Raw genomic sequence first — 27,819 nt, 5'->3', positions numbered from 1 at the left:
TTTCCCTGATCGACATGTCACAATGACATGTACCTCGCTGTTTGTAGCGGACCTGTTCATTGACTCACAAAACTTCGCATGTGATTGTGTTTTTTGAATCTAGCAATGGTGGAGGCTTGACGTCTTTTCCAACGTGCATCTTGGTGCCGTTGTAGTTTGGCAGCGACCGCTGACTTTGGTGAGTGCAGAAAACTCTAGGGATAGTTTTCCGTAAATTTTCTAGGATAAATGCTTTCTCCTGATTTGTCTATTAGTTTTCATGTTTGTTTATTCATGTAATTTGACTTACTATTATTTAAATATCGTGATTGCTCAATAAAAGAATTAAGGAGGTGCACGGTAGAATTTTATTGAGGGAATGTTAGAATTTTAATTTTGTGGAGCGAAAGATCTTTGCCCGCTATGCATTTTATTGAGGGAATCGTCACCGCTTTTAATAGCGTTAGGCTGAGCAACCGCTATGCATATGGCAAGGTTGGCCCGCCTGTCAGCATCAGCAACGTTACTCTGGTGCTTCCATATGACCTTTGTGGTTCGGGATCGGCCTTGGAGCGCTGCATAGTTTTTTGGGCTGCATCAGACCCAAGCCCCTGCGCTTGGGCGCCGCAACTGAACACCATATCTAACGGCCCTAATAGCTGTTTGGGGAGGGCCATTGGGGGCTGCGACCGAAGATGCTGGTATAGTTCCTAAAGGATTGACTAACTTTGATTATTAATCAATGTACTACAATACAAGCCCTAAATTGAATGGGGACAAATATAGAAGACAGGTTTCCCTAAATTGAATGGCGACAGATATAGAAGCATTGGGAGGGTGATTAACGGTACATTTATATGCGTGCATTCGTGTATAGCTGGCTCTCTTGCATTATGTATCTAAATACTTTGCCTTTTTGACCAGAGCCAGGTCCAGCCAGCTGGTGCTGTTTATTAGTCCTAGGTAGCTGTCCGGTCCTCGCATTGACCTCCTGCTGTATATATACGCGATCCGTGAAGAGTTCTTCCATCTCATCAAAGCCCAAACCGAAGAGTAGACATACACATCAGAGTCTGCATCTGCACCTGCAAATGGAGGGGAGAACTAAGTTGTGCTTCCTCGTCATCCTGGTTCTTGTCGCAAGCCCGGCTACTCTTGCAGGTACTCCTCCTCCTCCCTTCTACCCTTTTCTTGTTTGTGTAAACGATCTCCGGTCACATGTTTGGCTGGAGAAAATGAGTATCGATAGGATGAGATACCATCCATATTCTCCAGATATCATCCTTTTATCTTTATCATCTGGAACAAGATCTTGACGAACTTGTTTTATGTGCAGATAAATGCGAGAAAACTAATTTCGTCTCCCTGATATGCATGAGGTGGGCGTGCCAGCTTGAGTGCAAGGACAACTACCCGACCAAGATTATAGAGGATGCATTCTGCACCGTTAGGCACAAGGTCATTCGCTACTGCAACTGCCTCGTATGTACCAAGGATTAGATTATTGATGAAAGAGACGCAACTAGTGTAGGCCTCTTCGTGCTTAAATTACTGATGTGTCATGTCACACATTTCTGATTAGCCTACAAGGGGCTTGATGGTAGTAATAAAATCTGTAATAAGGATTTGGCAGTATGCACGGTTGATGCACTGGTAGTACTGGAAGATTTTATTTATCCATTTCTTTTTCTATGTGGTTGGTGAAAAATAATTCTCTCGACCAAGACTTAACTAAATATCGAAGTCCCCCTTTGCTAAATTTAACCCTATATGAATGACTAGGATCTTCCCATAGCTCTTTGTAGACTAACTTATCCCTTCAACTTTAACAAAAATATAATTAATGTGTGTCTTGGCATATCTTATTGTGTCTCGGCTAATTCACCTCTCTCATATCAAAGCCCAAAACGCACTATGAAACCACAACCGCTAAGGCGCAAACACGCGCTTCCTCCAACTAATAAACGATCATCCAAAATGACGCCTTCTCAGCGTACCATGAACGCACGTGGTTCAAGCAAAAGAAAGTCTCCAGGGATTTCCAAAATAAGCACCATGAAAATCCAGTGTGCGTTTTTACAAATTTTGTCCCTAGGTAACACACAACGCTGGCACACCACTAATACTTCCAAACTATCCATGGTCTTCTGGCCGAGATGGCTCCGTGTCAGCGGCGGACGGCAGGAGCATGTTGGGGCATGTTTGGTAACATGTGCTAATTTTTGGGCTCTTTGAGACTCTATGGATGTTAGCCCATCTAAAATAAACTTCGAGGTACATTTGGCATGTTGTTTGGTTGCTCGTGAAGTTTATTTTTCAGTTGAGTGAAGATTTCGGCTGAGGGTGTTTGGTTGTACGGTTTGTAGCCCATAGAGCAGCCCAAAAGCAATCAACAATTATTTGGTTGCTAGCCAAATACTGACTATGGTAACCTCTTCTCATGTGTGGTGATTTTACTAGACACAAGTCAATAGCACATAAGTGAACATTCAAATTCAAACCTACTTGGTAACTAATAAGAAGAGTACCATAGTTAAAATCGACACATAATAAGTTCAGACACGATCAACACAACATAAGTTCAGACATGATCGACACTAACATAGCTAATGGACACAATACTTGACACATACCAGTATGATAGCATCATCCTACCTCTTCCACAAACCTTATGGTGGCATCTCCATGGTTCGGGGACCTAGTTATCACCTCACAACAAGAGCAGTCGAAGATGTCCACTCGGTAGATGCCATGGGCTTCCTTGTGGAAGGTGAGGTAGTAGCCAACCCACAGATTATGGGAAATGACAACACTGCTGACCCCTAATAGATGATGGCTTTCTCACCGCCGACCTTGGTCGTCACGCCCCATTTGCATCCAATGTTGGTGTGGAGGGTGATCTTTGAAGGGATCTTGCCGAACCATGATACGAATTCCTTAGGTATTGGGCACATGCCCATGGTTGGCTAGAAGACGAACCATATGAAGTGCTTAGAATCCTCCTCATTGTGAAAGTGGCCAACATTGACCAAGTTTTCTCGATGCCTCTTGCTAGACCCCCTTGCTAGGAACCTCTGTAGGCCACCCTAGCTCCATCAGAGCCTGCACAAAAAAATAGCCTCAGAAAACAAAAAGGATGATCATGGGAAAAACAAGACAAACAAATACATTAGCAGAGCCTCACAGTAAATATGCACATTGATTCGTAGAGCTGGTGTGATAGGAACCGTGAGATTTCCCAAATAATGAGCTTCTGCAAACTTTCTGATCCTATGACACCTGCCCTACCATTTGGAAGTGGCATATCATCATTATTGGCAAACAAGAACAACAATAATGAACGCCTCATACATGCAATCACACACAAGTCAGCAAGATGAATATGTATCCACCAAGTAGGATGTACAAGCAATGTTCTTGTACGGAAGACTAGGTGGATGGAGATAATCTCGTCAACATTTGAGGTGTCAGTTTTTAACTATTGGCATCATATAATTATTAACAAACAGCAAACACATTGGAAAGAATGCCTTATATAACTGATCACAATGTGTACCAAAATTGATGCTATCCAACCAAGCACCATGCACAAGGAAGACCGTTTGTGCAACGTAGAATGTTGGATAGCATCATTGTGGCACCATTAGGGTGACATATTTCAACGGATGAAGTCTGGTGATCAGGGGGATACGTGAGCACCCATTCTCTGCTCGACACGTGTCTAACAATGTTAGCACTGTACACGCAGGGCGGAGAGACGCGGGGAAGGTGCACGACGACGTGCTTGACTGGGGAGACAATGGCGCGACCTCAGCGCGAGGTGGAGGCTAGCGAGGTAGTGGCCATTAGTGAGTGGCCGTTAGTGAGTAGCAGAATCCAACGGTTGTGGACCAACTCCAACAGTGATAACCGGGTGCTCACGTATCCCCCTGATCACCAAATCCACTCTCCATATTTCAATCAGTGGCCAAGAAGCATCCATTAAAAACATAGGGAGCCTCATAGAAACAAGCATCTTGGAGCTAAGAGATGCCCTGCAACCAAGGAACATGTAACACCAATGTGTTTTTGCACGGACCTGGATATTGTAGAGCATCCTTAGTTCAACATGTGCTACTAAATATAATCATCGGCCATTGCAACATAATAGAAACACGATGAATAGTTTTACGACCTCATAATTACATTGGACATACATATTTCTGAGATGGAGTTAGCGAGCCTAGTTCATTGCTAACCATGAGTGTTAGTACAATGTACACGGTTCAGCATTCCATCCTGAGATTATGGCTTTCTAGTTCAATCATCGGCCAAATAAGAACCATTTGTGGCACTAGGGAGACATACAGTTCAATCATCAGCCATAGAAAGTAAACAACATCATAATGAGATGCAAAATGGGCCTCATACTTATATGGGACAAACAATCTCAGGGGTGGAGTCAATGAACCCACTGCATTAATAACCATAGTGCAATGAACATGGTTCGCTCACTCCATCCTGGAGTTCGTTGTCCAGTTTTTAATCATCGGCCAATTCTAATCATTGTAGGCCTTATATCAAATATGCACTCAACAGTCTATGAGATAATTGAACATTTAGCAAATAGTAAGCAAAAACCACTATGGGAAGAGTGCAACACTAGGTAAATGTTGATCATCGCACTGCATGTATGAACGTGCAATGATAAAATCATGGGCCTATGTACGCCTGTAGTACTAGCCAGGAGGTCGAAAAAAGATAATGCAAAAACCCTATCCCCTTCGCGCATCTACAATAATTCCAGTTTCGAGCTAATCTGCAACCTAGATCGGGTGCCCCCCATTCCTTAGTTTTGCTCAGTTTTCCCCACGTGAAAAACTCTACTTAGTGTTTCATTGAGTTTAGATTAAATTTCAATATATTGTTGGATAGGGCTTGTCACTATATGTCGAACAACATTGAGTAGATCTTATTTGGAGCTTGGATGCTCAAGTTATTGCAGATTATGTGTCACATTTTTTTTGCCTATTTCACTCCTAGAAGGGGAAAAGTGAGCAAAACTAAGGAACAATGGGCAAGAACATAATTTTCCGTGTACCGTGCATGCTAGTAAAAACTACTAGATCAAAGCAAGGCATAGCCACAATCCTTGAATCCGTGACCACATTGTCCTAAATCATGATGTATCACAACGAACCTTACCCTATTGGTTACCGTAACAGATCTAGTGTGCATGTCATTGCAATTTGCAGAAGTGTGCTTGTCCCTGCAGATCCACGAAAAATGAGCATCAGAGGTGATGGTACAGATGCTTACCACCATTGGAGATAGCCTCTGTGAGGTCGAGATTGAGGTTACTATGCAGATCTCGGTCGTGGTGAAGGTGTCGGTCGTGCTCGCGGTTGGTGCCGCCTTCCTCCCCGCGTCCATTCCCGCTCTTCCTCGTCGCGGGGATGCGGTGTATTCGTTTGAGGTAATGCAACCGCTGATGTTTGATGTGACGTATAGGGGTGAGAGTGGAGAGAAGGAGAGTGGGAGGAAGGAGTTGGACCGGGGAAGGGATTTATGGCGCCGCGTGTTCCCAAAGGGATGTGGCGTTGCTCTCTCCTTCCCCACGCGTGCAACCCAACGGCGAGAATGGGCCAGACTCCAAGGAATAAACGATTCAGCAGTAGTTCCTAGGCTAGGCCCAAGGGTGCTTTAAGCCCCGTTGTAGACACAACATGGAGAAAGCCTGGGCAACCAAACGGCCCATTTTCGTCCCCCGGGTGCTGGTCAAATGTTCTGAGACCTACCAATCACGTCCTTGGAGATCATATCCATATCAGGCACGCAAGTGCACGTCCGTGGCATGCACGCACATTGGTGTACATCATACCTACCCAGCCGTCATCAAAAGATTCATCATAGAAGCTATTAGCTCTAATCTTGACATTATTTAGTTTATTAATAAACCCAAACTTTAAATTCTAAAATTGGAAACCCAACTTATCGCAACATGTAGGGTTTGGGATAGACCGGAAATGATAAGTAGTGTGATAACCAGGGTATTCTGATTATTATTTAATTCAAGTTAGCTGGTAATTTTTGGCTCATGATTTTATCTGTTGTAATTTAGTAGTGAATTTGGAGGCTAATCTTTGCTTGCACAATATTTTCAGAGAGTTGATAAAAATGGCAAGATTATTTTTTATGCATGATCTCTAGTACTAGTATGAATGCATTTGTCAGCCAAGCCATGTAGTAGTACGAGAGCTAAGCTAGCTGTTTTATACTTTCATGTACACATGTGCATTGAACCATGCATGTCTAATTGATCAGACATGCATTGAACGGACGATTCAGCTCAGTTTCCATCTTGTTGTTTTGCCATGGTGCATATATTGTTACTTGCATTATGTTCCTTAATCCTCTTTGATCATATAGCTGCTCTCCTATGTGTCAGCTCATTATTGTCTTCCTTGATCATTTGATTAGCTATTGATCACATTGTTGCATCTTCATATGTTTGATCATCGTGTTGGAGAGAGACGGGTAGTCATCTCCGGCTTGTTGAAATCGCATAATGCTTGTGTGGGGCCTTGAGGGTATTTTATTACCTCATGATAGTGATTGTATCACTTAATTACCTGCGAATACATTGATCTTTAGTATTGGTGTCACGACGGCAAACATATTGTACCGGTCACAGTTCAGGTATGGGAATGTCTGTGTTCTCTGTTGGGGACGGCCTATGTTCGGAAACATGTCGGTGATGGATCCGTGGGAGCGACCGACATCAGTAGGTAAGAGTGTCCAGGTCTTAGCAGGTAAAAGGGCACTGCTTGGCTAGCGCCGGTGGAGCTAGTCAAGACTGTCGATGTCGGAGTACCCCTCTGCAGAGCGTAAAAGAGTGAAATTTCACCCATGTGACTCCCGGGTTGGGAAGCTTGCTGTCATGTGTAATGCCAATCATTTCCGTTTTTAGTTCCGCTAAATTCATTTTCTTGTCAGCGTATTCATTTCCTTGATTTCCGATGTTGTACTTTCTTGGTCTCTCTTTAATTCCGTCTAATCTGTTGATCATCTTTTCTTTCGCTATATCTACTTGCTAAGTATGCCATCGTACTCACCCTTGCCATCTCCGTTTTTTTTCTTCAGAAGTGAGCACGATTTGAAGAAGATGGTAAAGCGTAGGATTAGTGCTCAAATCTCCATTTTTTTGCAGAAGTGAGCACGATTTGAAGATGATGGCAAAGCGTAGGATTAGTGCTACAGGAAGCGAAAATAAATAATGTATCATGATTTGTTTAATAGAAAAGAAAATAAATAAAGTGTTGTTTTAGATTTATAAATATGTTTTATGAGCCTTTCATGGTTAAAATCGCAAGGTTATAAATATGTGGCGTTGGCACGACTAAGCCCGGTTTCAGGGCGTGACAAGTAGGCTACCGGAAATAAAGGCTTTGTCGAGTGGCCAAAATAGTCTGCAAATGGGTCTTCAGATTTCGGCAAATCCCACACGAGTGCGACCTTGTCAATGATTTGCCAAGTGTTATCCAACACACTCGGCAAAGCCTAATTTCAAAAAAAAAAAAAAATCAACGTTCGTCGTCATTTAGGGCCGTGCCAATAGAGCTTTTAGTGAAGCCCTGTCTTTGCCGTTGAGGACGACGAGAACCCCCCTAGGCTCACGTCACCGAGCTGCCATCGTTGAGGGCCGCCTCTCCGTCATGCCACAAGCACCACAGTATGTGTCCATCTTTGGCAGGGCCGACGCTTAGCATGTCCCCTTGTGTATCCGACGTCCATGATAAGGAGAGAGAGGGAGGAGGACCAAGACACACCTATGGGCAGGTGGCTTACAGGTTAAGATGGAGGCACGTTGGATCCTCCCAGATCTGATGGCAGAAAGACACGGTCCGTAGGACTCATATTTCTTCCAATCAAGACGGCAACGGTCATTGCCGAGTGTTGTAAAGACACTTGGCAAACATTTGAACACCTATAGAACAAATAAAAAAACTAAAAAATGTAATACTTGCGCCGCCAGATCTTTTTACGTGCAATAGTTGCAAGGAAAATAATAAACATGGTTTTTCACAATTTTTTTTATAAAAACCCTTCACAAAACTAACAATCATTTGAAATGATGGAATGCCAAAATGGTTGCTTCGAGGCTCACTGGAAGGAATCCCGTGATACCGACATCATATCCCCATTGAAACAAAACATGTGTGCGTGTGTGCACTATGTCATCGTTAACGTCATTGCCTAGCTCACTTCTCCGGAAAGCCATGCATCTTCTTACGTGGTAGCTCAGTTATGCGAAGTTTTTTTTTTTTTTTGGAATAACTCCTTCGTTTCAAGTTTGTTACTTTTCCCACAATTAGGTTACATAAAATGACAATGTGTGAACGTTTCCCATTTTTTCTATTTTATTGAATTAGTTGTGCCTATATTTGGTCTGACTTGAAATGACGTTTCAGTGGAGCCGGCGCTTTGGAGTACACTAGAGGTAGAGGGAACCCCGTGGAACCGACATCGTATCTCCATTCAAACAACTCATTGTGCACCTAAACATGATTTGTGCAAAAAATCTTAAACAAGCAAAAGATGACTTATAGTTCAAATTTGGCCGCTTTCTCCTAGATCTGCAGGAAACCTTTGAATTTCCAGAAATTCCCAGCAAACTAGCATCATCATCAGCAGGTATGTGAACCATCGTAAATAAAAGTGTTCAACTATTTTTGTAGACATGGTTTGCACAAGTATTACATTTGTTGTAGCTTCTTCACAAAAACCTCGGGTTTGGCATTTATAAAACGAAAAATAGAATTTTTGTGCAAAGAAATTGAAAACTTCGTTCGTCAACACTATTCGCCATTCCAAGATACACATGTGTGCGCACACGATATGTGCTCGTTCTGACAAACTATGTCATGAAAAGGTTATGACCTAACTCACTTGCTGTGAAATTGATTCACAAAAAGACATGCATTTTAGTACTTACAAAATGATTTTCTGTAGAAAAAAGTTAAAAGTTCTATTCGGCAACACTATTTGAAATGGCAATATGCACATACGTATATGAAAATGGTAGGCTCATTATAAGGAACTGTAAAATGAAAATGCTGAAAACGAATAAATAGAAAAAAATACACACGGCGAAGCCATAGCTCCTTCATGGCACCGTTTGGTATGACCGCGGTTGCCACGAGTCCCTTCGTTTGCCAAGCGTATTTTATATTTTTTTGCCGAGTAGTGTGTTTGCCGAGCGTGTTTTAAAATTGTCCGGTGGTGTCTATTTGCTGAGTGTTTGTTGCTCGACACTCGTCAAATGGCGCTGTTTGGTGTTTGCAGAGTTCGGCATAGGTACAACAGTTTTTCCGGTAGTGAGTTTGGAGTGCCATTCAAGGATTCGTTGGTGGTTCAATTTAATTAACCACTACAAGTTTAAGGTGCAGAATGGACATCACTTATAGGAGACCGCATGTAGGTATGCATGTACGCGGCGCTGATTTGAGTAGCTAGCACGAGTGTTGTGGATCGATCGATGTTCCGTGTGAAGTGAACGTCTTCAGCCGTGCGAGAAGATGCATAGAGCTGCATGCAACAGCTGAGAAGCGCAACGGCCTGTGGAGAGATGGACGGAGTAGTCTGGTCAATTGGATATATCGGGTCATTAGCTACAACAGAATATTCTGCTTGACTCGCGCGTTCCTCCTCGCATCTAGGATCTCCTGCAACTTATTCTCTTCCTTTCTCTCGTCCACATACCCACGTACATCGCCTACTATATATGTTTGTGTTCCCTTTAGAGTTCTTCACACACCCATTCCATCTCATCGAAGCCCAAAACGAAGAGTATACACAACATACACACCAGAGTTTGCATGTGTGACCTACAAATGGAGGGGAGAACCAAGCTCTGTTTCCTCGTCCTTCTCGTCCTTCTCGCAAGTGCTCCGGCTGCTCTGGCAACTCCGGCTACTCTCGCAGGTACCTGCTCCCCCTAGATCCCTTCTTCATTTCTCTTGTAAATATGAAACGATATCCTCCGGTTATGCCGATATACGACTGGTTTGCATTGCTAACTAATAGGAGAATGTATGCTTTAACTATGTGCAGATCAGAAATGCTCGAAGACCCGTTTCCACTCCGTGATCTGCATGGACTGGCACTGCAGGCTGGAGTGCAAGGACAACTACCCGAACATGATCATCTACGACGCCTTCTGCACCGTCAAGCACCTCGTCGTCCGCTACTGCAACTGCCTCGTCTGTGTCAACCCTCCTAATTAACTAGGAGTGTACTTATAAACAATAGGATTGAAAAGAGACCTCCTATAGTTAGCTAGTGATTCAATTACCTACCTAGCCAGTGTGGCATGTCACACTTTTATGATTATATTAGGACACGATCGAGTTTGTTAATTTTTTAGTAGTATAATAAACTTTGCAATAACAAGGGATTATTAGGATCGATCTGTAAGCATCGCTTGATGCGCACCAGCAGAGATCGAGTTAATGAACAAGGCCTTCGATTTCAGAAGAGAATATCGTTGCTCTGTGTCGTACGTATTCATCGATCAACAAGCAACAAGAAAGAAATCGGCCAAGTGTCCACGTCGGCTAGACGGCCGAGCCCGCTCGTTTCAGTTAAGTGCACTCCACGGCGGCGCGACATGGCCGAACTCGAGCACACATCGATCCTCCCAGCAGGCCTCTTGTAGTCTTGTTGATCCATGAATGCATATCGTTAATTTGCTTCCGTTGGCAACCTGTCTAGCTAGCCAGCACCCTCACTAAAAGCTCTCAATATATAGGAGCCGCGCATACAAAATCTCAACGTACGCTTGATCTGGATCTGCAGCGAGCTCTGCATGCACCATCAGGTGGTGGACCCAACAATGTTGTTTTTGACCGCGTCCAGTGCCGTGTTTCGCGGCTCACCCGCCTTCAACGGCCCCATCGTCGGTCTCGTCCAACGGCAGCGCAGAGAAATCTGTTAGGACATGTGCAATGGTTGATAAGATTGTCTTATCTTAATCCTGCTATGTAATCTAAATATAACAATAAAATATGATGTACAATGGTTTGTTTTTTAGTCTTATCTTTAGTAACGAGATATCCTAATTTTATGGTGAGAGAGATGAGCTAAGAGGTGATATCTTAGCTAAGAGAATGCAAAGTCTTTTTTTTCTTTTATCTTTCATCCACCTCAGCATTTATCCTACGTGACACTGCTAAGATATCACCATTGTACATGCCCTTAGAGCATTCGCGCTATATAGGACGCACGATATATTAACCGCCGAATTGCAGCGCGCGGAGGTGGAATCGCTCCTCCAGCAGGCGCGGCAAACGGCGCGGCGCTGCAAAAAATTTAGGGCGCGCGCCGTTTTGCACAATCCCGAGCCAAATGTGACGCGTCGGCTACACCACGCAGCATCGCTTGGCGCACGCGCGAATACCCAACGGCTGGAAATTTCCCCCCGCGCCCGCGCCCTCCATTTCTCACCGCACCGCCGCCGCGAAATTCCGCTGCCTCCGGTCGATTCCGCCACCGGCCCTGCTGTTGCTCGCCGCCGCGCCGTAGATCCACCTCGCCCGCGCCTCCTGCCGGCAGTAGCGGCCACTCCGCCGCGCTGTAGCGACCGAGCGTTGTCGCCACCGACGGGGACAGCCGGCGCTTCTCCCCGCGTCACTCGCGCCTTCTCCTCTACAGACCCCACGCCGCCGCCATGTCGTCGTCTTCGAGGTTGCTAGCGACATGGCGCAGCCAAGATGCTCGCCGATTTGCTTGGAAGGTATACACCTCCGCCGGCCGGCCATCCGCCATGATTTTGGTCGCCGATTTAGCTACTATAGTTGTAGTTAAGTAATTTCATATGTATATTTGTAGATTTTATCGTACGATTCATCGGATGACGAGTACGACCAAGAGGAAGATGAGAACATATCGCTACTATTAGCATACCGCGCCGTCAAGAAGCCAAAAATTGGTGGATCGGTGTTCGGTAGACAGAAGTTGTGGAGAGAAAGGATTGAAGGGCATGAGAGGTTGATGCGGTCGTATTTCAATGATAATGCGATATTTCCCGAAAGCTATTTTCGGCGGCGTTTTCGGATGAGCATCAATTTATTCAAGCACATCGCAATGGAGGTGACCAAGTATGATCGGTTCATTGAGCAAAGGAGAAATGCCGCAGGAGAACTTGGTCATAGCACATATCAAAAGGTGACCGCCGCCTTGCTGGCATATGGTATACCGGCGGATCTAGTTGATGATCATTTGGCCATGGGAGAGAGCACTTCTATCTTGTGTGTGAAGCGCTTTGTCGTTGCAATTGTGAATGTTTTCGGATCCACATACTTGAGTGCCCCCAATGCTTAAGACACGGCAAGGCTTTTGGAGATCAACGGCAACCGGGGGTTTCCCGGTATGCTTGGTTCCATTGATTGTATGCATTGGAGTTGGAAGAATTGTCCAGCAGCATGGCATGAACGATTCAAAGGGTACAAGAAGGATGCCACCATATTCCTTGAAGCGGTCGCCGATCAAGAGACTTGGATCTGGCATGCATTTTTTGGAATGCCCGGGTCTTGCAATGATATCAATGTTCTTCAACGATCACCACTAATGACAAGACTTGCAATGCGGGAAGGTCCATTGGTGGAGTTTGAAGCAAATGGCCACAAGTACAACTATGACTATGATGACGCGTAAAGCACACGCCCGTTGGGAACCCCAAGAGGAATGTGTGATGCGTACAGCGGAAAGCTTTTCCCTCAGTAAGAAACCAAGGTTATCGAACCAGTAGGAGTCAAGAAGCACGTTGAAGGTTGATGGCGGTGAAGTGTAGTGCGGCGCAACACCAGGGATTCCGGCGCCAACGTGGAACCTGCACAACATAACCAAGATACTTTGCCCCAACTTAACAGTGAGGTTGTCAATCTCACCGGCTTGCTGTAACAAGGGATTAGATGTATAATGTGGATGATGATGTTTGCAGAATACAGTAGAACGAGTATTGCAGTAGATTGTATTCGATGTAAAAGAATGGACCGGGGTCCACAGTTCACTAGTGGTGTCTCTCCCATAAGATAAATAGCATGTTAGGTGAACAAATTACAGTTGGGCAATTGACAAATAAAGATGGCATGACAATGCACATACATGTTATGATGAGTAGTGTGAGATTTAATTGGGCATTACGACAAGGTACATAGACCGCTATCCAGCATGCATCTATGCCTAAAAAGTCCACCTTCAGGTTATCATCCGAACCCCCTCCAGTATTAAGTTGCAAACAACAGACAATTGCATTAAGTATGGTGCGTAATGTAATCAACAAATACATCCTTAGACATAGCATTGATGTTTTATCCCTAGTGGCAACAGAACATCCACAACCTTAGAACTTTCTGTCACTGTCCCAGATTTAATGGAGGCATGAACCCACTATCGAGCATAAATACTCCCTCTTGGAGTTACAAGTAACGACTTGGCCAGAGCCTCTACTAATAACGGAGAGCATGCAAGATCATAAACAACACATATATGATAGATTGATAATCAACATAACATAGCATTCATTATTCATCGGATCCCAATAAACGCAACATGTAGCATTACAAATAGATGATCTTGATCATGTTAGGCAGCTCACAAGATCCAACAATGATAGCACAATTAGGAGAAGACGACCATCTAGCTACTGCTATGGACCCATAGTCCAGGGGTGAACTACTCACACATCACTCCGGAGGCGACCATGGCGGTGAAGAGTCCTCTGGGAGATGATTCCCCTCTCTAGCAGGGTGCCGGAGGCGATCTCCTGAATCCCCCGAGATGGGATTGGCGGCGGCGTCTCTGGAAGGTTTTCCGTATCGTGGCTCTCGGTACTGGAACTATTATCGACGAAGGCTTAAGTAGGCGGAAGGGTAGGTCAGGGGGCGCCACGAGGGCCCCACACGCCAGGGCCGCGCGGCCAGCACCTGGGCCGCGCCGCCTGATACGTCTCCGACGTATCGATAATTTCTTATGTTCCATGCCACATTATTGATGATATCTACATGTTTTATGCATACTTTACATCATATTTATGCATTTTCTGGAACTAACTATTAACAAGATGCCGAAGTGCCAGTTGCTGTTTTCTGTTGTTTTTGGTTTCAGAAATCCTAGTAAGGAAATATTCTCGGAATTGGACGAAATCAACGCTGATAGTCTCCGACGTATCGATAATTTCTTGTGTTCCATGCCACATTATTGATGATATCTACATGTTTTATGCACACTTTATGTCATATTCGTGCATTTTCTGGAACTAACCTATTAACAAGATGCCGAAGTGCCGATTCTTTGTTTTTATTGTTTTTGTTTCAGAAATCCTAGTAACGAAATATTCTCGGAATTGGACGAAATCAACGCCCAGGGTCCTATTTTGCCACGAAGCTTCCTGAAGACCGAAGAGGAGACGAAGTGGGGCCACGAGGTGACCAGACTACAGGGCGGCGCGGCCCAAGCCCTGGCCGCGCCGGCCTGTAGTGTGGGCCCCTCGTGCCGCCTCTTGACCTGCCCTTCCGCCTACTTAAAGCCTCCGTCGCGAAACCCCCAGTACCGAGAGCCACGATACGGAAAACCTTCCAGAGACGCCGCCGCCGCCAATCCCATCTCGGGGGATTCAGGAGATCGCCTCCAGCACCCTGCCGGAGAGGGGATTCATCTCCCGGAGGACTCTACGCCGCCATGGTCGCCTCCGGAGTGATGTGTGAGTAGTCTACCCCTGGACTATGGGTCCATAGCAGTAGCTAGATGGTTGTCTTCTCCCCATTATGCTTCATTGTTGGATCTTGTGAGCTGCCTAACATGATCAAGATCATCTATCTGTAATTCTATATGTTGCGTTTGTTGGGATCCGATGAATAGAGAATACTTGTTATGTTGATTATCAAAGTTGTGTCTATGTGTTGTTTATGATCTTGCATGCTCTCCGTTACTAGTAGATGCTCTGGCCAAGTAGATGTTTGTAACTCCAAGAGGGAGTATTTATGCTCGATAGTGGGTTCATGTCTCCGTGAATCTGGGGAAGTGACAGAAATCTCTAAGATTATGGATGTGCTGTTGCCACTAGGGATAAAACATTGGTGCTATGTTCAAGGATGTAGTTACTGATTACATTACGCGCAATACTTAATGCAATTGTCTGTTGTTAGCAACTTAATACTGGAGGGGGTTCGGATGATAACCTGAAGGTGGACTTTTTAGGCATAGATGCATGCTGGATAGCGGTCTATGTACTTTGTCGTAATGCCCAATTAAATCTCACTATACTCATCATAATATGTATGTGCATGGTCATGCCCTCTTTATTTGTCAATTGCCCAACTGTAATTTGTTCACCCAACATACTGTTTATCTTATGGGAGAGACACCTCTAGTGAACTGTGGACCCCGGTCCAATTCTCTATACTGAAATACAATCTACTGCAATACTGTTCTACTGTTTTCTGTAAACAATCATCTTCCACACAATACGATTAATCCTTTGTTACAGCAAGCCGGTGAGATTGACAACCTCACTGTTTCGTTGGGGCAAAGTACTGTGGTTGTGTTGTGCAGGTTCCACGTTGGCGCCGGAATCTCTGGTGTTGCGCCGCACTATATCCCGCCGCCATCAACCTTCAACGTGCTTCTTGGCTCCTACTGGTTCGATAAACCTTGGTTTCATACTGAGGGAAAACTTGCCGCTGTACGCATCACACCTTCCTCTTGGGGTTCCCAACGGACGCGTGCTATACGCGTATCAAGCTCTTTTTCTGGCGCCGTTGCCGGGGAGATCAAGACACACTGCAAGGGGAGTCTCCACTTCCCAATCTCTTTACTTTGTTTTTGTCTTGCTTAGTTTTATTTACTACTTTGTTTGCTGCACTAAATCAAAATACAAAAAAATTAGTTGCTAGTTTTACTTTATTTGCTATCTTGTTTGCTATATCAAAAACACAAAAAAATTAGTTACTTGCATTTACTTTATCTAGTTTGCTTTATTTACTGTTGCTAAAATGGGTACTCCTGAAAATACTAAGTTGTGTGACTTCATAACCACAAATAATAATGATTTCTTATGCACACCTATTGCTCCACCTGCTACTACAGCAGAATTCTTTGAAATTAAACCTGCTTTACTAAATCTTGTTATGCGAGAGCAATTTTCTGGTGTTAGTTCTGATGATGCTGCTGCCCATCTTAATAATTTTGTTGAACTATGTGAAATGCAAAAGTATAAAGATGTAGATGGTGATATTATTAAATTAAAATTGTTCCCTTTCTCATTAAGAGGAAGAGCTAAAGATTGGTTGCTATCTCTGCCTAAGAATAGTATTGATTCCTGGACTAAATGCAAGGATGCTTTTATTGGTAGATATTATCCCCCTGCTAAAATTATATCTTTGAGGAGTAGCATAATGAATTTTAAACAATTAGATACTGAACATGTTGCACAAGCATGGGAAAGAATGAAATCTTTGGTTAAAAATTGCCCAACCCATGGACTGACTACTTGGATGATCATCCAAACCTTTTATGCAGGACTGAATTTTTCTTCGCGGAACCTATTGGATTCAGCTGCTGGAGGTACCTTTATGTCCATCACTCTTGGTGAAGCAACAAAGCTTCTTGATAATATGATGATCAACTACTCTGAATGGCACACGGAAAGAGCTCCACAAGGTAAGAAGGTAAATTCTGTCGAAGAAACCTCTTCCTTGAGTGATAAGATTGATGCTATTATGTCTATGCTTGTGAATGATAGGACTAATGTTGATCCTAATAATGTTCCGTTAGCTTCATTGGTTGCCCAAGAAGAACATGTTGATGTAAACTTCATTAAAAATAATAATTTCAACAACAATGCTTACCGGAACAATTCTAGTAACAACTATAGGCCATATCCTTATAATAATGGCAACGGCTATGGTAATTCTTATGGGAATTCTTACAATAATAATAGGAACACACCCCCTGGACTTGAAGCTATGCTTAAAGAATTTATTAGTACACAAACTGCTTTTAACAAATCTGTTGAAGAAAAGCTTGGGAAAATTGATATACTTGCTTCTAAGGTTGATAGTCTTGCCTCTGATGTTGATCTTTTGAAATCGAAAGTTATGCCTAGTAGGGATATTGAAAATAAAATTGTTACTACAGCAAATGCCATCCAAGTTAGAATTAATGAGAATATAAGATTAATGGCTGAATTGCGTGCTAGGTGGGATAGAGAAGAAAATGAAAAACTAGCTAAAGAGAAAAATGTAGCTAAAGTTTGGACTATTACCACCACAAGTAATGCTAATGCTACACATGTTGCTGCACCTCCTACTATTAATAATAAAAGAATTGGTGTTAGCAATGTTTCCACTTCTAATCCAAAGCGCGAGAAACTGCCCGAAACTGCTAAAATCATTGAAATCGCCTGTGATAAAACTGCTGAAATTTTTTCCAACATTGGGGATGATGATCCCATTGCTTTAGATTATAATGGTTTGAATTTTGATGATTGCCACATCTCTGAAGTTATAAAGTTCTTACAAAAACTTGCTAAAAGTCCTAATGCTAGTGCTATAAATTTGGCTTTCACGCAACATATTACAAATGCTCTCATAAAAGCTAGAGAAGAGAAACTAGAGCGCGAAGCCTCTATTCCTAGAAAGCTAGAGGATGGTTGGGAGCCCATCATTAAGATGAGGGTTAATGATTTTGATTGTAATGCCTTATGTGATCTTGGTGCAAGTATTTCCGTTATGCCTAAGAAAATTTATAATATGCTTGACTTGCCACCGCTGAAAAATTGTTATTTGGATGTTAATCTTGCTGATCATTCTACAAAGAAACCTTTGGGGGAAAGTTGATAATGTTCGCATTACCGTTAACAATAACCTTGTCCCCGTTGATTTTGTTGTCTTGGATATTGAATGCAATGCATCTTGTCCCATTATATTGGGAAGACCTTTTTTTCGAACCGTTGGTGCTATCATTGATATGAAGGAAGGTAATATAAAATATCAATTTCCTCTCAAGAAAGGTATGGAACACTTCCCTAGAAAGAGAATGAAGTTACCTTTTGATTCTATTATTAGAACAAATTATGATGTTGACACTTCGTCTCTTGATAATACTTGATACACACTTTCTGCGCCTAGCTGAAAGGCGTTAAAGAAAAGCGCTTATGGGAGACAACCCATGGTTTTTACTACAGTACTTTGTTTTTATTTTGTGTCTTGGAAGTTGTTTACTACTGTAGCAACCTCTCCTTATCTTAGTTTATTGTTTTGTTGTGCCAAGTAAAGTCGTTGATAGTAAAGTTCATACTAGATTTGGATTACTGCGCAGAAACAGATTTCTTTGCTGTCACAAATCTGGGCTATTTTCTCTGTAGGTAACTCAGAAAATTATGCCAATTTACGTGAGTGATCCTCAGATATGTACGCAACTTTAATTCAATTTGAGCATTTTCATTTGAGCAAGTCTGGTGCCTCGATAAAATTCGTCAATACGAACTGTTCTGTTTTGACAGATTCTGCCTTTTATTTCGCATTGCCTCTTTTGCTATGTTGGATGAATTTCTTTGATCCATTAATGTCCAGTAGCTTTATGCAATGTCCAGAAGTGTTAAGAATGATTGTGTCACCTCTGAACATGTATATTTTGATTGTGCACTAACCCTCTAATGAGTTGTTCTAAGTTTGGTGTGGAGGAAGTTTTCAAGGATCAAGAGAGGGAGATGATACAATATGATCAAGGAGAGTGAAAGCTCTAAGCTTGGGGATGCCCAAGGCATCCCCTTCTTCATCGACAACATTATCAGGTTCCTGCCCTGAAACTATATTTTTATTCCATCACATCTTATGTGCTTTTCTTGGAGCGTCGGTTTGTTTTTGTTTTTGGTTTTGTTTGAATAAAATGGATCCTAGCATTCACTGTATGGGAGAGAGACACGCTCCGCTGTAGCATATGGACAAGTATGTCCTTAGGCTTTACTCATAGTATTCATGGCGAAGTTTCTTCTTCGTTAAATTGTTATATGGTTGGAATTGGAAAATGATACATGTAGTAATTTGCTAAAATGTCTTGGATAATGTGATACTTGGCAATTGTTGTGCTCATGTTTAAGCTCTTGCATCATATACTTTGCACCCATTAATGAAGAAATACATAGAGCATGCTAAAATTTGGTTTGCATATTTGGTCTCTCTAAGGTCTAGATAATTTCTAGTATTGAGTTTGAACAACAAGGAAGACGGTGTAAAGTCTTATAATGTTTACAATATGTCTTTTATGTGAGTTTTGCTGCACCGGTTCATCCTTGTGTTTGTTTCAAATAGCCTTGCTAGCCTAAACCTTGTATCGAGAGGGAATACTTCTCATGCATCCAAAATCCTTGAGCCAACCACTATGCCATTTGTGTCCACCATACCTACCTACTACATGGTATTTCTCCGCCATTCCAAAGTAAATTGCTTGAGTGCTACCTTTAAGATTCCATCATTCACCTTTACAATATATAGCTCATGGGACAAATAGCTTAAAAACTATTGTGGTATTGAATATGTACTTATGCACTTTATCTCTTATTAAGTTGCTTGTTGTGCTATAACCATGTTTCTGGGGACGCCATCAACTATTCTTTGTTGAATATCATGTGAGTTGCTATGCATGTTCATCTTGTCTGAAGTAAGGGAGATCTACCACCTTATGGTTAAGCATGCATATTGTTAGAGAAGAACATTGGGCCGCTAACTAAAGCCATGATTCATGGTGGAAGTTTCAGTTTTGGACAATATCCTCAATCTCATATGAGAATAATAATTGTTGTTACATGCTTATGCATAAAAGAGGAGTCCATTATCTGTTGTCTATGTTGTCCCGATATGGATGTCTAAGTTGAGAATAATCAATAGCGAGAAATCCAATGCGAGCTTTCTCCTTAGACCTTTGTACAGGCGGCATAGAGGTACCCCTTTGTGACACTTGGTTAAAACATGTGCATTGCGATGGTCCGGTAGTCCAAGCTAATTAGGACAAGGTGCGGGCACTATTAGTATACTATGCATGAGGCTTGCAACTTGTAAGATATAATTTACATGATACATATGCTTTATTACTACCGTTGACAAAATTGTTTCATGTTTTCAAAATCAAAGCTCTAGCACAAATATAGCAATCGATGCTTTTCCTCTATGGAGGACCATTCTTTTACTTTCATTGTTGAGTCAGTTCACCTATTTCTCTCCACCTCAAGAAGCAAACACTTGTGTGAACTGTGCATTGATTCCTACATATTTGCATATTGCACTTATTATATTACTCTATGTTGACAATATCCATGAGATATACATGTTACAAGTTGAAAGCAACCGCTGAAACTTAATCTTCCTTTGTGTTGCTTCAATGCTTTTACTTTGAATTATTGCTTTATGAGTTAACTCTTATGCAAGACTTATTGATGCTTGTCTTGAAGTACTATTCATGAAAAGTCTTTGCTATATGATTCACTTGTTTACTCATGTCATATACATTGTTTTGATCGCTGCATTCACTACATATGCTTTACAAATAGTATGATCAAGGTTATGATGGCATGTCACCCCAGAAATTATCTTTGTTATTGTTTTACCTGCTCGGGACGAGCAGAACTAAGCTTGGGGATGCTAATACGTCTCCGACGTATCGATAATTTCTTGTGTTCCATGCCACATTATTGATGATATCTACATGTTTTATGCACACTTTATGTCATATTCGTGCATTTTCTGGAACTAACCTATTAACAAGATGCCGAAGTGCCGATTCTTGTCGTTTTACGCTGTTTTTGGTTTCAGAAATCCTAGTAACGAAATATTCTCGGAATTGGACGAAATCAACGCCCAGGGTCCTATTTTGCCACGAAGCTTCCAGAAGACCGAAGAGGAGACGAAGTGGGGCCACGAGGTGGCCAGACTACAGGGCGGCGCGGCCCAAGCCCTGGCCGCGCCGGCCTGTAGTGTGGGCCCCTCGTGCCGCCTCTTGACCTGCCCTTCCGCCTACTTAAAGCCTCCGTCGCGAAACCCCCAGTACCGAGAGCCACGATACGGAAAACCTTCCAGAGACGCCGCCGCCGCCAATCCCATCTCGGGGGATTCAGGAGATCGCCTCCGGCACCCTGCCGGAGAGGGGATTCATCTCCCGGAGGACTCTACGCCGCCATGGTCGCCTCCGGAGTGATGTGTGAGTAGTCTACCCCTGGACTATGGGTCCATAGCAGTAGCTAGATGGTTGTCTTCTCCCCATTATGCTTCATTGTTGGATCTTGTGAGCTGCCTAACATGATCAAGATCATCTATCTGTAATTCTATATGTTGCGTTTGTTGGGATCCGATGAATAGAGAATACTTGTTATGTTGATTATCAAAGTTATGTCTATGTGTTGTTTATGATCTTGCATGCTCTCCGTTACTAGTAGATGCTCTGGCCAAGTAGATGCTTGTAACTCCAAGAGGGAGTATTTATGCTCGATAGTGGGTTCATGTCTCCGTGAATGCGGGAAGTGACAAATCTCTAAGATTATGGATGTGCTGTTGCCACTAGGGATAAAACATTGGTGCTATGTTCAAGGATGTAGTTACTGATTACATTACGCGCAATACTTAATGCAATTGTCTGTTGTTAGCAACTTAATCTTTGGAGGGTTCGGATGATAACTTTTAGGTGGACTTTTTAGGCATAGATGCATGCTGGATAGCGGTCTATGTACTTTGTCGTAATGCCCAATTAAATCTCACTATACTCATCATAATATGTATGTGCATGGTCATGCCCTCTTTATTTGTCAATTGCCCAACTGTAATTTGTTCACCCAACATACTGTTTATCTTATGGGAGAGACACCTCTAGTGAACTGTGGACCCCGGTCCAATTCTCTATACTGAAATACAATCTCTTGCAATCTTTGTTCTCTGTTTTCTGTAAACAATCATCTTCCACACAATACGGTTAATCCTTTGTTACAGCAAGCCGGTGAGATTGACAACCTCACTGTTTCGTTGGGGCAAATCTTTGTGGTTGTGTTGTGCAGGTTCCACGTTGGCGCCGGAATCTCTGGTGTTGCGCCGCACTATATCCCGCCGCCATCAACCTTCAACGTGCTTCTTGGCTCCTACTGGTTCGATAAACCTTGGTTTCATACTGAGGGAAAACTTGCCGCTGTACGCATCACATCTTCCTCTTGGGGTTCCCAACGGACGCGTGCTGTACGCGTATCAAACGCCCAGGGTCCTATTTTGCCACGAAGCTTCCAGAAGACCGAAGAGTCAACGAAGTGGGGCCACGAGATGGCCAGGAGGGCAGGCGGCGCGGCCCCACCCTTGGCCGCGCCGACCTGTCTCCTGGGCCCCTCGCGACGCCCCCTGACCTACCCTTCCGCCTACAAATAGCCTTCGTCGCGAAACCCCCAGTACCGAGAGCCACGATACGGAAAACTTTCCAGAGACGCCGCCGCCGCCAATCCCATCTCGGGGGATTCAGGAGATCGCCTCCGGCACCCTGCCGGAGAGGGGAATCATCTCCCGGAGGACTCTACACCGCCATGGTCGCCTCCGGAGTGATGAGTGAGTAGTCTACCCCTGGACTATGGGTCCATAGCAGTAGCTAGATGGTTGTCTTCTCCTTATGTGCTTCATTGTCGGATCTTGTGAGCTGCCTAACATGATCAAGATCATCTATCTGTAATGCTATATGTTGTGTTTGTTGGGATCCGATGAATAGAGAATACTATGTTATGTTGATTATCAATTTATATCTATGTGTTGTTTATGATCTTGCATGCTCTCCGTTATTAGTAGAGGCTCTGGCCAAGTTGATGCTAGTAACTCCAAGAGGGAGAATTTATGCTCGATAGTGGGTTCATGCCTCCATTAAATCTGGGACAGAGACAGAAAGTTCTAAGGTTGTGGATGTGCTGTTGCCACTAGGGATAGAACATTGATGCTATGTCCGAGGATGTAGTTATTGATTACATTACGCACCATACTTAATGCAATTGTCTGTTGTTTGCAACTTAATACTGGAAGGGGTTCGGATGATAACCTGAAGGTGGACTTTTTAGGCATAGATGCATGCTGGATAGCGGTCTATGTACTTTGTCGTAATGCCCAATTAAATCTCACTATACTCATTATATCATGTATGTGCATGGTCATGCCCTCTTTATTTGTCAATTACCCAACTGTAATTTGTTCACCCAACATGCTGTTTATCTTATGGGAGAGACACCTCTAGTGAACTGTGGACCACGGTCCAATTCTCTTTACTGAAATACAATCTACTGCAATACTTGTTCTACTGTTCTCTGCAAACAATCATCATCCACACTATACATCTAATCCTTTGTTACAGCAAGCCGGTGAGATTGACAACCTCGCTGTTTTGTTGGGGCAAAGTACTTGGTTTGTGTTGTGCAGGTTCCACGTTGGCGCCGGAATCCCTGGTGTTGCGCCGCACTACATCTCGCCGCTATCAACCTTCAACGTGCTTCTTGACTCCTACTGGTTCGATAAACCTTGGTTTCTAACTGAGGGAAACTTACTGTTGTACGCATCACACCTTCCACTTGGGGTTCCCAACGGTCGCGTGATGTACGCGTGTCAAGCTAAATTTCTGGCGCCGTTGCCGGGGAGATCAAGACACGCTGTAAGGGGAGTCTCCACATTGCAATCTCTTTACTTTGTTTTTGTCTTGCTTAGTTTTATTTACTACTTTGTTTGCTGCACTAAATCAAAATACAAAAAAATTAGTTGCTAGTTTTACTTTATTTGCTATCTTGTTTGCTATATCAAAAACACAAAAAAATTAGTTACTTGCATTTACTTTACTTATTTCATTATGTTTCCTTTTAATTTTACCTTAAAAAACATGCCGGTAGGGCGTGGGTCTATAATTGGGAGAAATAATATAGAAGAATTTTTCAACCATGTTAGTACCGTTGATGATTTTGAAGATAGACACTTGGTAGACCTTGCTCCTACTTATGAAATTGCCGCTGCTGCTTTAGTTCGTATGATGGAAACTAAATTTGTTAATCTCAATCCTATAATCCAACACATGTTTCTTACACTCGGTGATATGGAAGAAGGGGAAAAGAAAGATTTTGTTTTAGAAACCCTTCTTAGAGAATTTGGTGGTATAGCAAGAGAGGCTAGAAATGTCTTTGCTAAATATAATATGCTTGGTTCTTATACCAATTTTGTTAGTCTCCTTGAAAAAATGGACATGGAGACAATAAGGTATACTAATAATATTAATGATGGTGGGGAGATCAAAGCACCAATACCATGCAAGCTCCTAGCGATGAATGATGCACTAGAAAATAACTATGCTTGGCTTGTTCCTGAAAATCTGTTTGATGAGAGTAGCAAGCCCAAGACTAATGAAAAGGGAGACGCTAAAACTTATGTATCCAATATACTATGCATGGTTGAGAAAACTCCAAACCCCGCTGTAGATGCACCATCCTTCGATAATACTTGATACACACTTTCTGCGCCTAGCTGAAAGGCGTTAAAGAAAAGCGCTTATGGGAGACAACCCATGTTTTTACTACAGTACTTTGTTTTTATTTTGTGTCTTGGAAGTTGTTTACTACTGTAGCAACCTCTCCTTATCTTAGTTTAGTGTTTTGTTGTGCCAAGTAAAGTCGTTGATAGCAAGGTTCATACTAGATTTGGATTACTGCGCAGAAACAGATTTCTTTGCTTTAACGAATCTGGGCAAAATTCTCTGTAGGTAACTCCGAAAATTATGCCAATTTACGTGAGTGATCCTCAGATATGTACGCAACTTTCATTCAATTTGAGCATTTTCATTTGAGAAAGTCTGGTGCCTCAATAAAATTCGTCAATACGAACTGTTCTGTTTTGACAGATTCTGCCTTTTATTTCGCATTGCCTGTTTTGTTATGTTCGATGGATATTTTGATTCCATTGACTTTCAGTAGCTTTGTGCAATGTCCAGAAGTGTTAAAAATGATTATGTCACCTCTGAACATGTATATTTTGATTGTGCACTAACCCTCTAATGAGTTGTTTTGAGTTTGGTGTGGAGGAAGTTTTGAAGGATCAAGAGAGGGAGATGATACAACATGATCAAGGAGAGTGAAAGTTCTAAGCTTGGGGATGCCCCGGTGGTTCACCCCTGCATATATCAAGAAGACTCAAGCGTCTAAGCTTGGGGATGCCCAAGGCATCCCCTTCTTCATCGACAACATTATCAGGTTCCTCCCCTGAAACTATATTTTTATTCCGTCACATCTTATGTACTTTGCTTGGAGCGTCGGTTTGTTTTTGTTTTTGTTTTGTTTGAATAAAATGGATCCTAGAATTCATCGTGTGGGAGAGAGACACGCTCCGCTGTAGCATATGGACAAATATGTCCTTAGGCTTTACTCATAATATTCATGGCGAAAGTTTCTTCTTCGTTAAATTGTTGTATGGTTGGAAACGGGAAATGTTGTATGTGGTAGTGTATAATAAAATACTTGTAGAACATTGAGCTTTGATAACTTGATTCTTTGCAAATGTTTTGAGATATTTAGATGGTAAGGCTTGCTGGATAAATAAGTTAAAATTAGTAGTGGATTGTTGTCTTTAAGCTTGTGCTGTACTACAAACTCTATTTAAATAGTTGAAGGCGTAGTTGGACTTGATAGCTTTCCATGTCTGAGAGTTCATCATAATAACTAAGTTGTGCTGAAGGTCGAGGGAGCTAGCGGGGTACTTGTGCCACCGTGAACGGCCCTCCTTGGAGTAAATTTTAATCATGCTCTTAATGATGAACCTGCTAGTTGTTTGCAATAAGCTTGTGAGTTCTTTTTGACTAATGTTAAGCTACGGTTTTTGGCACTTCCACCATCCAAATTTGCTAGCCTCTTCGGTATTGTGCATTGCCTTTTGCTCACATTGAGAATTGTGCATACTTCGCCGGTACATCCAAACCCGCGGGAGAACTTTCTCTTGTTCTCCTACACATAAGCCCATACATCTCCTCAAAACAGCCACCATACCTACCTACCACAGCATTTTCATAGCTGTTCCGAGATATATTGCCATGCAACATCCATTTTTACATTACATGCCATGTTGTCATTTATTATTTATATATTGCTTTGCATGATCATATACAGCTGATGTGTGGTTTACCCATGTTACGCTAGATCATTGCATATCCTGCTACACTAGCAGAGGCATACAGTTTGATACATCATGTTTCATTCATTATGAGTTATTTGTACCAAAAAGTGTGTTGTCATATTAGGATGTTGCCCCTAAAAATGAAAAGAGCCGTGGAGGCCATCAAAAAGAAAAAAAAGAGAAGAAAGAAAAAAAAATGAAAAGAAAGAAAAAAAAGGAAAAGAAAAAGAAAAAAAAGAGAATAAAGAAAAAGGGGGCAGCATTACTATCTTTTATCCACACTTGTGCTCATGTTTAGCACCTACATTCATATGAGAGAGTTTTCATGTTTTACTAGTATAACTATGTGGGGAATTTACACTATAGAATTTGGGTTGTATATTCCAATGATGAGCCTCCTCAAAAGTGCTCTAGGTCTTCGTGAGCAACCAAGTTGGATGCACCCCCACTAGTTCCATTGGAGAGCTTTCATACACATATAGCTCTATGTGCATCCGTTGCATGGCAATCACTACTCCTTGCATAGCTTCGATCATAAGGCTTCCTCTTGTCTAATGGTCATTTACAGCTTTGCAAGCCTTTCTTCCATTTGGCCTTCCAAACCCCCATTAACGTTCTTTATGCCATAACATCCTGGTGCTAATACCAAATGCTTGCGCTCACCGGTTGAGTAGACTTCGAAACAGTTGATTCATGACGTTCATGTTTATGTTTACTTGACTGAATCCTTCTTATGTTGTGAAAATTTACTTGATGCTTGGAATGAAGGATATAACTTCTATGCTGAATACTTAATACATCTTTAATGAACTTTGTACGGTTGCATGTCTTTAAAGCAATGGTTCATGAAAACTTCTAGCTTGTCTAACTCTTGCATTATCATCTCTTATATCAATATAGATACTTGCTTTGAATGATTTGATCCCAGCTCATATGCTTTACAATAGTATGATCAAGGTTATGATGGCATGTCACTCCAGAAATTATCTTTGTTTATCGTTTACCTGCTCGGGACGAGCAGGAACTAAGCTTGGGGATGCTGATACGTCTCCGACGTATCGATAATTTCTTATGTTCCATGCCACATTATTGATGATATCTACATGTTTTATGCATACTTTACATCATATTTATGCATTTTCTGGAACTAACCTATTAACAAGATGCCGAAGTGCCAGTTGTTGTTTTCTGCTGTTTTTGGTTTCAGAAATCCTAGTAAGGAAATATTCTCGGAATTGGACGAAATCAACGCCCAGGGTCCTATTTTGCCACGAAGCTTCCAGAAGATCGAAGAGTCAACGAAGTGGGGCCACGAGGTGGCCAGGAGGGCAGGCGGCACGGCCCCACCCTTGGCCGCGCCGACCTGTCTCCTGGGCCCCTCGCGACGCCCCCTGACCTACCCTTCCGCCTACAAATAGCCTTCGTCGCGAAACCCCCAGTACCGAGAGCCACGATACGGAAAACCTTCCAGAGACGCCGCCGCCAATCCCATCTCGGGGGATTCAGGAGATCGCCTCCGGCACCCTGCCGGAGAGGGGAATCATCTCCCGGAGGACTCTACACCGCCATGGTCGCCTCCGGAGTGATGAGTGAGTAGTCTACCCCTGGACTATGGGTCCATAGCAGTAGCTAGATGGTTGTCTTCTCCTTATGT

General features: G+C 42.7%; 1 protein-coding gene and 2 long non-coding RNA genes across 3 annotated transcripts; all 3 read left to right on the top strand.

The window, feature by feature from the left end:
• The first annotated feature begins 981 nt into the window (after window positions 1-981).
• On the top strand, window positions 982-1,671 carry LOC139837528 (uncharacterized). Its single transcript, XR_011754021.1, has 2 exons — window positions 982-1,140; window positions 1,316-1,671. It is a non-coding gene; the product is annotated as an uncharacterized lncRNA (long non-coding RNA).
• Window positions 1,672-9,739: 8,068 nt separating this feature from the next.
• On the top strand, window positions 9,740-10,499 carry LOC139837527 (uncharacterized). The gene is made up of 2 exons (XR_011754020.1): window positions 9,740-9,942; window positions 10,072-10,499. It is a non-coding gene; the product is annotated as an uncharacterized lncRNA (long non-coding RNA).
• A 1,187-nt stretch (window positions 10,500-11,686) lies between these two features.
• LOC139837900 (uncharacterized) lies at window positions 11,687-12,339 on the top strand. The gene is made up of 2 exons (XM_071827209.1): window positions 11,687-11,752; window positions 11,848-12,339. Exons 1-2 carry the CDS (start codon window positions 11,687-11,689, stop codon window positions 12,337-12,339), a joined length of 558 nt encoding a protein of 185 aa, XP_071683310.1.
• Window positions 12,340-27,819: the final 15,480 nt, after the last annotated feature.

Source organism: Lolium perenne, chromosome 3 (genome assembly GCF_019359855.2).
Source record: "Lolium perenne isolate Kyuss_39 chromosome 3, Kyuss_2.0, whole genome shotgun sequence".
NCBI lineage: Eukaryota > Viridiplantae > Streptophyta > Magnoliopsida > Poales > Poaceae > Lolium > Lolium perenne.
Note: the sequence above shows the minus strand (reverse complement) of the source record. Positions and strands in the feature narration are given on the sequence as shown.